Source organism: Cebus imitator, unplaced genomic scaffold, assembly GCF_001604975.1.
Source record: "Cebus imitator isolate Cc_AM_T3 unplaced genomic scaffold, Cebus_imitator-1.0 Scaffold77, whole genome shotgun sequence".
Taxonomy (NCBI): Eukaryota; Metazoa; Chordata; class Mammalia; order Primates; family Cebidae; genus Cebus; species Cebus imitator.
In genome coordinates, this window is record NW_016107392.1 from 6,643,031 (window position 1) to 6,657,166 (window position 14,136).

Genomic DNA, 14,136 nt, shown 5'->3' on the forward strand with positions numbered 1-14,136 from the left:
GATGAAAGAATTCAGAAAGGATATTCTTTCATAGTATCTTTACAACAAATCTGTCTTATGTGAAGGACAGACATTTATTCCTGCTTAAAAGAAGCGGATACAAAGAGATGACATATGCACGGCAATGAGATTTCCACCTAAAAATACATAGATGCCGTCTAAGGAGAGGGAAACCTGGTCTTACAAAGGAAAACATAAACTTTACTGTATTTTAGAACAGATTTGTGCATGTGACAAATTCCAACTTACTTACCCAATTTCACATGACCATTATCCGTTAATAGAATGTTAGCTCCCTTCAAAGTAACAATATTTTAGTTAAAGTAGGAAATAGATATTTTATCAGACAGCACATACATAATAAATGAACATATTTAAAATAATCACAGCCTTAGGCCTAAAAATACTTAAAGTGTGCTTAATCAAAATGTTATATCATTATAGTCACAGGAAAATCTACTGTCTACATTTTAGGCAACTTGACTATCATAAAATGTTCTGCCTTGCAAAAAAGCTGCTACTAACATAGTATGAATGTTAATGTAGAAGTGATATATTAGTTTTCATCAAAGTGTTTCTTCTTTGATCAAACACTATTACTACATTAAAATGTAATCTTACAATGCATTTTCAACTATTTATATTATACTTTAAACTTGATTATTATTTCCTTTTTTTTCTTTTTAAGAATCTCCCTTTCTAGGAACTCACCAGCAACTGAACCAGTGTTGGTAAGTGAGACTACCCTAATATGCCTTGCCAAGCACTTAGGCCCATCCAGTATGTTAACTAGTCACAGGCCCACACAATTAAAATATCACCCATCTTCATGATCTGGTTACATTTTAGCCACTTTTGCTTCTTGACCTAAGCTCAAAGAAGATAATGATGACTTCATCTTCAATAAGTTCAAAGCTTCTGGAAGAGGTAGAAATACTATATCCCAAAGGTAGTGGGGGCTCTCTTTAGTTTAAGGTGCAGGGTGGAAAAAATACTGGGAACGCTCCTACTCTCAACCAACATGAGGAACAAACAGTAAAAGACTGGTGCAGGGGATAGGGGGTGGAAGAGAAAGAAAAAAGTTCCCAAACTCCAAATGTCACCAGTGAAGCTGAGCTGTACCCACCCACTGATACTACTGTAGCTCTATGGAATGGTGGGGGGAGGAGAAAAAGGAAAGAGACTAGGAGCAGGGATTTTAATCTAGTCCCTAGCAATCTAAGACTTCTGCCAGAGGCTTCAGTTTGGCCTCTTCCTAGCTTAGACTAATTTTCCTAAGTTAGAGTTTACATCGCATCACTTGTACATCATTGGCCTTCCTCTCCTCCTTCCCTTCCCTCCTTTCCTTCCTTTCCCCCCTGAGAGACTACTAGTAGTCAGGTGCTATTTTAAGCTCTGGGGTTACAGTAATGAATAAGTTCCAATTCTCATGGAGTTTACATTCAAGTAGGAGCAAAAAAACTAAAAATAAATATATTTATCATCTATCTATGAATGAATGAACCCACGGAGGATTCAAAGTCAGACAGCGATAATTACTCTGAAGACAGGGCAGGGAAGGCCTCTCTGAAGGCAGTAATGTATGAGCAGAGATCTGGGTGAAGTAAGGGTACAGAGCCACATCAAAATCTGGGAGATGACTATTTCAGGAAAGAAGGAGGAAATTTGAAGACCTGGGGCCAGAATAAGCTCAACATATTCCAAGATCAGCAAGTTTAGTGTGGCTGGAAAAGAATGAGTAAAACAGAGAAGTGGAATGTAAGATGAGGTCACAGAGAAATACATGGGTCAGATCACGTATAACCTTGTAGGTCATAGTAAAGGCATCTGGACTTTATACTGAGTATGATGGGAAACCAATGGTGGTTTATAAGCAGGAAAGTGATAATATCTGATTGAAAAAAGTCCCTTTGGTCATCAAGCGGAAAAGTGACTACAGAACCACTAAGAATGGGAGAAGTGAGACCTCTTAAAAGGCTATTACAGAAGACCACGTGATATAATATTCTGGTGGCTTAGACAGGAGTAGAAATGGTGGTGATGGCCCAAATCTGTCCAATTAGGCCCAGACTCTGAAGTCTAGCACATAAGTCCTTGGATAATGGAACACCAAACTACCCAACCAGCCCCATCTCTCATTAGTCTCATACGTTTCTTCTCTTCAATAATATGGTACAGTTTTTATGTTCTCTAAAATGGCCTCACACTTTCTAACCTCTGTATCTGCTCACACTGTTTTCTCTGCTTGAAATGTACTCCAACTTCCATTTTTGACAAGAATCTATCAATCCTCCCAGATCATCTACATGCCAATGACACGGAACCTTTTTTGAGCTACTCATCTTCCTATGATCTCTTCTACCTTTGAACTCCAAAAGCTCTTTGCTTATGTCTTTTAAGTGGCTTACAAAGAATACCTTGAAACAAGGGATCTCAGCAGATCATCTGTGAGTCCACTGAAATTTCATGGAAAATTTGAAGACATGTGCATAAGGGCATTTTCTCAGAAGAGAGTTCATTGTTTATCATCAGAGATCCAGAGAGCAATATGGTTTGCCCGAGCCCCAATCCTCAAAAAAGGTTAAGAATCTTTATGTTAGAGAAAACATGAGAAAATAAAAGGGGAAGAGAGAAACAGGAGGAAAGATGAACAAGGAAGGCACAAGAAAAATAAGTGAAAGAAAAAAAAAATCTAAACTAGGGAGATGGCAGTATCTTTAGAAATACGCTTACGAGTCCTACCATAGCACCTGCTGTGCCACTGAGCTAAGTCCAGCACATCTAGAACACCTGCCCTCCTCTGCCAGCTAAATAAATAAAAGACTCTGAAAAGGCAGGACACGGTGGCTCATGCCTGTAATCCCAGCACTTTAGGAGGCTGGGGTGGGAGGATCACCTGAGGTCAGGAGCTCAAGACCAGCCTGGCCAACATGATGAAATCCCACCTCTACTAAAAATACAAAAATCAGCTAAGCGTGGTGCCAGGTGCCTGTAATTCCAGCTATTCAGGAGGCTGAGGCAGGAGAATCACTTGAACCCAGCAGGTGGAGGTTGCAGTGAGATCGCAACACTGCACTCCAGCTTGGGTGACAGAGCAAGACTTCATCTCAAAAAAAGAAAAGACTATAAGAAATGTCGAGGCTCAGTTTATCCATTTTGATGCATTACTAAGACTTACACTTAAGACCGCCAAAGCTTACTGAAATAGTCAAAGCATAAAACTTACTAAAAACTATAACTTGATGAAAGCTATGAACTTACTCTACATTTTACTAATAACTACAAAGAAGCTAAAATGAGTTATTAAAACATTAATCTAATGAATGATACATTTTAAAAGGGTGAATTTTATGGTATGTGAATTGTACTGCAATAAAGCTGCTATAAAAATATTAATTAAAAGTATCACTCATTTTTATTATGGTAACATATTTTAGATAAATTTATCAAATAAAACAACTTTGCTCAACAATTTGATCAGAGTATTTAAAAATAAAGAGAGGGTTATTATGTTAAAAATATAATGAATACCTTTATGTCTCTGTGCATTTTTCCTTTACTGTGAAGATAATACAATCCCTGGAGTTTCAAAAAACAGAAAAATGAACAAGATTTTATCACAGAGCACACTTTGGGATTTTATATGATCAAATGAGTAGTATTCTGTGTATTCTATGTAATCTTTACAGAGGATCTAGCAGTATCTCTAACATATTTTAATGAGATATCCCTTTAAAAAATCAAGAAAACAAGTAATGTTTCTAAGAAAATTTTCAGTAAATTCTACAGAGAGTTTGAAATAACTTTAAAAAAGTATATACCTAATTAGTATCAGAGTGTTTGGATTCCCAAGACAGTGCTTAACTTTGAAGGCTTTCTTTGGTATTAAGAGGAAAACATACAATAACAGATCCACAGTGCTTAAATTTTAGGTTATATCATCACATTTAGGCTTTAAAGTGTTTATTTGTAAGCATAATTTGAGTTCATTGCACAATTTTCAAAAGCATTAAAACTAATTTTAAGAGTTTACCAAACCAAAATATTTAATTCCTATATTGCTGAACAGGTAATGCACAATAAGTAAACATTTAGTTTAACGAAAAATGTTATTTTTAAATTAGCACTTGATTTACCTGCAGTGTTTCTCTGCTAACATATGCAATCTGCAGCTCTGACAAAGGTCCAGTTACTGTAAAAGAAGAAAATTAACTCTCATAAAATTAGTCAATGCGTTTTTCAATATATAATAAAGTTTTGCAAGTTTAAGCAACAGACTTAATAACCTAAACAATTCTACTGAAATGTAAGCTAGGACTACAGGCACGAATTACTCTGCTACTGTGCCTGGCTCCAGTTTTTCGCTATTTTTTTGAAACAGGGTCTCATTATTTCAACCAGGCTGGAGTGTAGTGGTATGATCACAGATCCCTGCAGCCTTGACCTCCTGGGCTCAAGTGATCCTCCTGCCTCAGCCTTCTGAGTCGCTGGGGGCATAGGCATGCACCACCATACCTGGCTAATTTTTTATTTTATATTTATAGAGATGGGGTCTCACTATCTTGCCCAGGCTGGTCTTGAATTTCTGGGCTCAAGCAATCTTCCCGCCTCAGCCTCCTAAAGTGTTGGGATCACAGGCGTCAGCCACTGTGCCCAGCCAAGTTTCTGCTTTTTAAAAGTCTGATTTGCTCATTGTTGTATCTCCAGTGTACAGAACAGTGCCTGACACAGAAAAGCAGCCTGATAAATATTTATGGAATGAAAGAATGTCTAAAGTAGCCACTAAAATTATGTTCTCATTTTTATATCTCATTCATCAACATCATCTCTTAAACATTAAAAGAAAAGATGTCCAGGGGGTTTAGCTAGCTTTTATTTTTTAATATCTTTATTTTTTTAATTAATTAATTAATTATTTTTTAGACAGAGTCTTGCTCTTTTGCCAGGGTTGAGTGCAGTGGCCTCCCAAAGTGCTGGGATTACAGGCATGAGCCACCACGTCTGGACTACCTAGTTTTTATTAAAGCTTTTTAATTGATGTGGAACATGTACTATGACTAGTTTTGATTGAATACTTATTATAAAAATATTAGCTACATTGCTATAAAATTAATATATGTTCAATCTAAAAAAATTCAATCTATAGAAAAGTTTGGAAAGTAAAGGTCTCTTCTTTATCCAAAATATTACTCAATAGTAAGCAATACCAATAATTTGGTCTGTAACCTGCCAGATGATCTTATACAGACATTTTATATACTATATGTATTCCAGAAACACATAAGTAGAATCATATTATAGCAAACAATTCTGAAACCTACTCTTTTCACTTATGACGAACATTTTTCCACATCAATACATAGGTCTTAATCTTATGAATAATATTTCCTCTGTGTGCATCTGCTAATTCCCTCTGGAACTCATGTTGAAACTTAATCTCAAAGCGGGGGCTTTGAGAAGACTAGGTAGTGAGTACTCCTCTCTTGTCAATGAGATTAAGACTCTTAACAAAAGAGGCTTTAAGCAGTGTCCACTCTTTTTTACCCTTCCATCTCTTCTGCCGTGTGAGGACACTGTCTGCACTCTATGAGAAATAGGTCTTTGCCAGACACCAAACCTGTTGGCACCTTGATCTTGTACTTCCCAGCCTCCAGAACTGTGAGAAATAAATTTGTTGTTTATAAATTATTCAGTCTCAGGCATTTTGTTATGGCAGCACAAACAGAGCATCTGTACACTATAAAGTAGTTTTCTTTTTCACTATTAAATCACTTTAGAATAAAGAAAGTAAAACAGACTATTCTAGAAATTGAATTAAATTCCAAAGATGGAAACCTTGGCTAGATAGTAAACTCACATTTACATAAACTTAACAGATTTGTAAACAAGTTTGGTTTTGAGTACTTGTGGTATTTTACAATTATGAAAGAGAGAAATCTATTCCACTTAGATTATTTTAAGGACACAGTTGGGTTTAAATAAATGTCTACGGATAAACTGTAAATAACTTATTTCTGTGGCTTCCAAGCCCACACACATTCAGTAAGATACACCTCCTTGAGATTTCTGTTGCTATAATATGATAAGTAAGATAATCTGAAAATGCTGAAAATAACACCTGGAAGTGAAAGACAAAAAATTTTTTTAGAAATAAACTTTTAAATTACTAGCTAAGTTTGCAAACAGTAAGATATTTTCCCAGGAGACAAAAGCAAAAACTGAAAAGAAAAACAGAAAGTAAAACTGTGAAAGAATATTCTAGCTCTCTCTTAGGGGAAGCTAGGGTTTTAGTATTATCCTCTATATGGGTACAGGACAAGGCCCTAGGTCTGCAGAAGAGCTAAAACAAACACCCAAATAAAGCTAGAATCCTCAAAGGAATACATCCTCATTAAAGGTGTGGACAAGCAGAGAAGACAACTAGGGATTTTGGCTGTCATGGGGATGGAGGAAAAATGTCTCCTCCGCCTCCCAGGTTCAAGTGATACTCCCACCTCAGCCTCCCGATAGCTGGAAATACAGGCACACGCCATCACGCCTGGCTAATTTTTATATTTTTGTAGAGATGGAATTTCACCATGTTGGCCAGGCTGGTCTTGAACTTCTGACCTCAGGTGATTCACCCGCCTTGGCCTCCCAAAGTGCTGGGATTACAGGCATGAGCCACCGTGCCCAGTCCTTCTTTGTCTTTTTCTACCCAGTTTACCTATCTTTTAAAGACCAATGTAAAGCTCATTTTCCTTATTAAGCTTTCTAAAATGATTCTAGAAAATCCATCATTTTTCCTATTTCAACTGTAGTTAGCAGCCCAGTAAAATACTATTATGTCAATCTTTATGTTAAGTAAAACCTATGCCAAGAAGATAAAGTGAAATGAAGTAAAATAGAAACAGTAAAATTCCGGTCCAAACAGTCTTATGCCTCTGCTTTAGTGTAATTCGTCCCTCAAATTACTTAAGTGACCCCACACTAGAAAATAGGAGCTCAAATTCTATGAAAAAATGAGAAAAAAGGCCCAAAATATTTTCTCAGAAAGTACACATTAAATAGACATTATTTTATTTTACACTAATCAAAAGGCTACTCAGCAGTTTGTGACAATAATCCACTAACAGAAACAGAAAAGACAAAGGCTGTTTAACTTTACAAATCCCAGTGAAAAATGTTGTAATAATCTTTTGAATTCCTCAGAATCTGGCAATATCTAAGAGAATAAACATTCAATTGATATTTATTGAATACATGAGAGCAAAATCAATTATCTTTGTATTATCACTACTCATGCATACACTGGATATTGTACCAGGTTAGCTTTAGCCAGCAAAGCCCTTGCATTTTTACAGATCTGAGCTTAAATTTTTGAACTAACTACAATATGCCTCTTCAGAATTAGCAAATAATTCAATTTAATTTATTTAATTTTCCAACTTATAAAGCAAAGACTCCTTTCTTCCATATATATCTAAAATACCTTTATATATCCAAACAATATAATGATAAAACATAGCTTGCTTTTCTTAAGATGATGTTGATATTTTAATATAGTAAATTGCTATATTTTAAGAAATTCGACCTAATACCTATAAAAATATAACTTTGGTCTTACCATGATAAATATCCTGTAAAGAACCACCTCCACAAAACTCCATGCAAATCCAAAGCTTATCTCGCCTATAAAGAGAAAACAAGCATGTATCATATTTTCATGATTAAAACTGTCTGTGTGAGGTAACAAATATTTTAACGGTGTATGCTGTAACACTGAAAAACAACAAATGTAATCTGTTATCTTTAAAATATTTAATCTTTGTGAGTAAATGAGTTACTTAATATGTGTTACTATAATCCAACCTAAGGTTTTAAACTTATAATACACCATTTGTTGGATATGAAGCGGTCATCAGGCACATCCAAATAATGAAAATATTTTCCTTTAGTTAAAAACTTCCCCTCCCCAACAGTTTATACATCTACCCAGATTCTTCACAGACAAATAGCAATAAATCTCAAAGCATACTACTGATAGCACTCTCATTAACAAAACAGGCAAAATGTAAATGTTAGTTTCATATCTAGATTCAACGATGATTTTCCCAAAATACTCTTAAAATTTATCACTCACTTCTCTTTAGATAGCACTTCTCTGACACTCAAATTATATGCTGTTGTAATCATATAGTCATAGGAGAAATAATCAGCAGTGATTTACATAGCTTATTCCTTTGTTCAGTCATTCATTACTTAACCTCTTAAAATGTACCAGGAAATGTACTATTCCTGGTACAGAGATGGGACCGAAAATCTCTTAACTCAGCGAGCTCCGTCTAATGCAGAAGATTCTACCTTAATATATGTCGGTCTCTCTCACCACTGCCTTCTCAATGTCTAGAAGAATAGCCAGCAAATAAATATTTGTTCCATAAATGAATAAATACATGAATGACTAAAAGAATAAACATATTAAATTAGACTGAGGTCAGGAAAATATGGCCAGTGGGCCAAATCTAGCCTGCTGCCTGATTTTGCACACCTCTGCAACTATGAATCGTTTTCCTATTCTAAAATGGTTGGGAATGGTTCTGTCACTTGTAACTAAAATTAATAAAACGATTGGGAAAATAATACAAACAATAATATTTGACACATGACATATATGAAATTCAAATTTTAGAGCCGATAAAGTTTTATATGAACACAGTCATACTCATTTATTTCTATACTGTCTACAGCTGCTTTTGTGCTAGAACAGGAGAGCTGAGTAGTCATTACAGAGACCATGTAGCCCACAAAGCCTAAACTATTTACTATATATCCCTTTATAGAAAAAGTTTGCTGACTTGGGTTAGATCATAATTTGATTAATACATAGTCTAGGCATATATAAAGTACTCTGAGAACCCAGAGATGAAAGTACCTAGGAAAATGAATGGAAAATTTTAGGGAGGAGAAAACATTTGAATTGGGTCTTGAAATTAAAGTAGAAATTTACCAGAGACAGGAAAGCAACCTGTGCAAAAGAACGGAGACTTGAAAGGAATACACATGTGGGAGACTGTGGGTGATTTTATGTGAGTTGAAGAAAGAGTCCTGAAGAGACAATAGCAGGAAATAAACCTAGATTAGGCTGCGGTCACACTGTGAAACAATCCTTTGTTTATCCCTTTCTGTAGATAATCTCTAGATGGTCCTTGTCTCTCTTAAAATGTGGTATCCAAAATCAAGTACTATTCTTAGTGTTACATGAACAACACATTAAAAAGTGGAGATGCCAAGCCAGGCCCAGTGGTTCACACCTGTAATCCCAGTGACTTGGGTGGCTGAGGCAAAAGGATTGCTTGAGGCCAACAGTTTCAGATCAGTCTGGGCAACTTAGTGACTCTCATCTCTTAAAAAATAGAAAAACGTAGCCAGGAGAAGTGGTGCATACCTGTGTTACTTCCTACTCAGTAGGCCAAGGCCGGGGTGGGGGTAGTATTACTTGAGCCCAGGAGTTCAAGGTTATAGTGAGCTATGATAGTGCCACTGCACTCCAGCCTGGGTGACTGAGCGAGATCCTGACTCTTAAAAAAAAAAAAAAAAAAAAAAGTAGAGATGCTTTTATGAGTCATAGGTCACATATTGTTGGTGGTAGTGGGATTAACTAGACGAAAGAGGTGAGCTGACTTGGCTGCAATGGACAATGCAGCATACAAAAAGAGAGCACAAGCTATCAGAGTGCAAAGGTCAATCAATTTAAGAGTATGAAGTAGCAAGGTATCATGGTTCTAGAAGGTAAAGCTAAAGAGAGTAAGGCCCAAAATAAATCTGAAGCCACCCAGGATCTACAATTCACAGAGGGTCCACATATAAATGAAATTGAAGGATACAGCTAATATAAAAATTTGTTTTAATTTCTAATATGGCAAATACCGATAGACATAACTTACATGAATATATGCCAGCTGCCCAGTGGCCTGGTGTAAAGAACTTTCAGAATGGACGTGTAGGACCTGGTAGATGTATGGTCTTATGAAAAACAAGGAAGCTACTTATGACTAGTCCTTGCTACACAGGGAGAAGCATAAATCCCCCAGAAACTCTAATAATTTTCTCCTTTATTTGATCACTGTATTTCTATTAACTTAGCTGAAAGCTATCTTTAACTTCTCAGCAACTATATTAAACTGCTAGTTTACAGTTTATAGTTAACAAAAACCTCCGGATCTTTTTAAAATAGAAGGCAGACCAGTTCTCTCTCCAGCTTCAGATTTGTCTATCTGGCTCACTGAAACTAAGCATAGGACTTTTTTCTTATTTGTTAAATCTTACATTAAAAAAAAAAAAAAGTAGTTTTGATTCACACCCCTTTATTTCTGACAGGTGTCTTATTAGCTCTCCCAGCATATCACTTTAAAATGATTCAGCAAAGAAAGCATAACACACACTTGCATGAGGTTTAATCCACATCCTTGGAGCAGGGAGCTAACATTTTTAAGTATCCTAATTGGAAATACACCTCTCCACTCCTGCTCCCAACTCCCACACTCCAGAAACAGCTGGTTAGCATCTGAAAGAACCTAAATCAGGAGTCCACCCTCCAGAGGTAGCAACTGTAAGAACTTGGCTTATAAACTATTTTAATCTGCACTAGTGGGTTTACTAATGAGCTTAAATAATATTGTAAATATTTTAAAACATGAATGGCACTCTATGTAGATTACTTAGAATTATCATTTGGCATTTCTCTGCCTCTGCCTGAGGTCCAAAGACTCTGGCAAGTCCATTAGTCAACAATATTTTGAATGATACTTAGGTTCCAATTTGGATATATCTAGAATGCAGGATTCTATAGCCTGATCTCTCCAGGTTACTTGAATCCTTCCTCCAGAACAGTGGTTCTCAAAGTGTGGTCTGGGGGTACCTTGAGAGGCCCTGAGACATTTTCAGGGGACCAGTAAGGTCAAAACCATTTTTATAACACAAAGAAATTATTTGATCTTTACATTCTCTTTCATGAAAGTACAGTAGAGTTTCCCAGAGACTATGTGAAGTGTGATAATGCTGTCATCCCTGACAGCTACCAGCTGTATTCCTGAGTTTTAAAAATGTCTCAGCTTTCATTTCTAGTATGGTAAATGGCAACAGATATAATTCATATGAAACAAAAGCTCTCTGGGGGTACTGAGGGGTTCTATGCCCAAAACGGTTGAGAACCACAGCTCTAAAATACCTTCACATCTGCCACAAGTGAATCTTTCATGCTAAATGCCAGCCTAGAGTGCTTAAGATGCAGGCAACTGGGTTGTCACACAGCTTACAAAAACAGGTTGAAATACTGTTTTGGGGTCTGCTTAGGATTAATAGAGTAATAGGTAAACTGCTTAGTAAAAGACCTGGAATACAGCACAATAAATGTAAGCTGTTTTCTACTCCTTTTGTTATAATTTATCTTGCAGTGTACTTACTTAAGTCATCTTAAATTGCTCCTGAACTTGGTGAAAGTATAAATACATATATTTTTTTCTTTTTTAAGGAAAAAAATCAAGAGAGAGGATTGATCTGGCATGACTACTTACTAAAGTCAAGTTACTCATAACTTCTTTAAGTGGTCACTAATTATCTGATTAATAATTTATCCTACAGCTTTGCTAGTGACTGATGAGTGATACCAACTTTAATAGTCTTTATTTTCTAGAAACCACCTTTTCCCTTCATTTATAAACTAGTCATTGATGATTTCTAATCTGTGACACCTCTTCTGTTTGTCAAGATACTTACTGATAATGGACTACCAACACATTTGCTAAATTTTCAATATGAGATACACTTTATATAAATCTAAAAATGTCTAAAAATTTAAGGTATCTAGCTGCTCTATAATTATCTACTCACCATCTTGTGTTTCAATTACATCTTAATATTGTTTTTCCTACCCCTTCCAGTTTGAAAACAATTTTCCTTGCAGGAAATGAGTTCTCGCTTTTTACGTATTTCAGTATGACACTACCTTCTACTTGAAGTTGGTCTATTCTCTTTTCTCCCTTAGCTTAAACATATAATTTTCTATTCATCCTATGAAAAACGACTTGCCAGCTTACAGGTAAAAAAAAAAAAAATCAGGACTGTATATATTAATACTTTACTTTTTAAGATGTCTAAAACACTTTACTTTTATAATATTCTATTTAAAGTCTGGTATTATCAAAAAAGTTTGAGTAGTCATAGACTATTAGAGAAATGACTTTCATCTGTTCCATGAATCTCTCTTTTACAATGATAAATCTATATTTAGTTTTGGTCAGTCACCAAGCCATATGCCTAACAGAAAAGGTCTTGAGTCCATCAGCCCGTTTTATGCAGGCCAATTATAAAATCTTTGTCCCTAGGTGGCTGAACTGAAATAAAATTAACCACTGAGATCAATGTTCAATGTATCAGTATTAATATCCTGACTCAACAAATCCTTAGAATTCTTTTTTCTCATTTTGTAAATTATCTATCTTATAAGAAATAGAAAAATAAGTAGAGGGAAAACAGTTAACTATTTTGATATCTACCAGAGCATACAGGGACCAAAATTCTAACGGCTATTTTATGGTTCTGAAAATCTTTTAATTCCTAAAACACGCTTTTTCATCTTTCCACATTTTGTAACATATCAGACTTAAAATTGATCAACCAAACTAAGTATATTTATATATTTTTCTCAAATATAGCATAATTTAAAAAGTAAACTAAAAAGTGACCAAGGCCACTGAGAATCAGCAACTCTCTAATGTCTGCTAGAAGCTGGCACACTGAGTCATCCTCCCTGGGACAGGATGGGTTATCGATCCTCTACATTGCTGTCCCCTGATTCCTGTACTGTACTGTGAGCTGTTGTCTTGCTAACCAAAGCAATGGCTATTCCACTATATTCAGCAAAATAATTCAACCTTAATCAACAATGTGAAAAATAGAAAGTTTAGTAACTGCTAGGTGTTTTAATATAGAATAACTTATTTAATGTGAGCAAAACTTAAACTCTTTTGGTTCATTAAAAAATTACTAATAAGCAAAAATTACTGCATTCCAAATTTATAGGTAACCTATATCATCTGCTTTCCTTTTAATAATGAGGGGTAAGGAAGATGTACCTAGGGGACACAAGGTGATCTATTTCTCTATAATTATACTTAATAATCACTCAGGGTTCACCATAGTATTTCCAAAGTGTGGGTCACTGAACATTAATCCTAAGTGAAATATGCTCAGAGAGAAACCACTGTATAGTTAAATCAGTTTTTAGAAATATCACATAGCTTTTTCCTGGAAATTAGCAAGGTCACTGGTATATTAAAGGCTCTGAGAAATTCTGTAGCGAGCAGGAGGTTGGAGAGAGAGAGGAGGGAGAACAGAAGAGAAGGGAGGGGTAACAAAATGGAAGGAGGAAGGGTACAAGAAAGAAGATAAAGTGGGAAGAGGTAGAGGAAGGGGAGAAAGAGCAGAGGGGGACGGGGAAAGCTGAGAAGAGGAAGAAATGGAGGAGAAAGAAAAAAGAAGAAATAAAACTTCTGATTCTGTTTAGTTCACTATTTACCCAAATTATTTTTTCAATGTACCCATTTTTTTTTAACAAAACACATATTTGCACCCCTCAGAACTAATGATTTGTAGAAAACATCCTAGCAATACTAATAGAGGAAGGTATCTGTAACCCCACCAAAGTTTTTTTGTTTAGACAAGTGGTTCTTAACTGGGAGTGATTATATTACCCAAGGAACATTGGGCAAAGCCTGGATACATTTTTGGTTGTTGCAACTCGGGGAGGGGGTGCTAATGGCAACTAACAGAGGACGGGGTACTAATATTAATAACTATCCCACAATGCACAGGACAACTCCTCACAACAAAAAAAGTATCTGGCCTCAAGTGCTGATACTGCCGAAGGTAAGAAACCCTGGCTTAAACAAACAACAAATTAACATCAACTTTAAGATACAGTCCTAACTAGCAGACTTCAAACTATACCACAGGGCTACAGTAATCAAAACAGCGTGGTACTGGTACCAAAACAGAGATATAGACCAATGGAACAGAACAGAGGCAATGCAACGTATCTACAAGCATCCAATCTTTGACAAACCTGACAAAAACAAGCAACGGGGAAAGGATTCC

At 35.8% G+C, this 14,136-nt stretch overlaps 1 protein-coding gene across 3 annotated transcripts in view; it reads right to left on the bottom strand.

Annotated features, from left to right (window-relative positions):
• Positions 1 to 14,136, bottom strand: part of MAP4K3 (mitogen-activated protein kinase kinase kinase kinase 3) — a 189,149-nt gene that overhangs the window by 82,875 nt on the left and 92,138 nt on the right. For all 3 annotated transcript variants that reach the window (XM_017532583.2, XM_017532582.2, XM_037740015.1), the window contains 4 exons: positions 7,607 to 7,671; positions 4,137 to 4,192; positions 3,532 to 3,579; positions 254 to 296 (listed from right to left, as the gene is read on the bottom strand). In XM_017532583.2, coding sequence (XP_017388072.1) covers positions 254 to 296; positions 3,532 to 3,579; positions 4,137 to 4,192; positions 7,607 to 7,671 — 212 coding nt within the window. The remainder of the gene's footprint in view (positions 1 to 253; positions 297 to 3,531; positions 3,580 to 4,136; positions 4,193 to 7,606; positions 7,672 to 14,136) is intronic.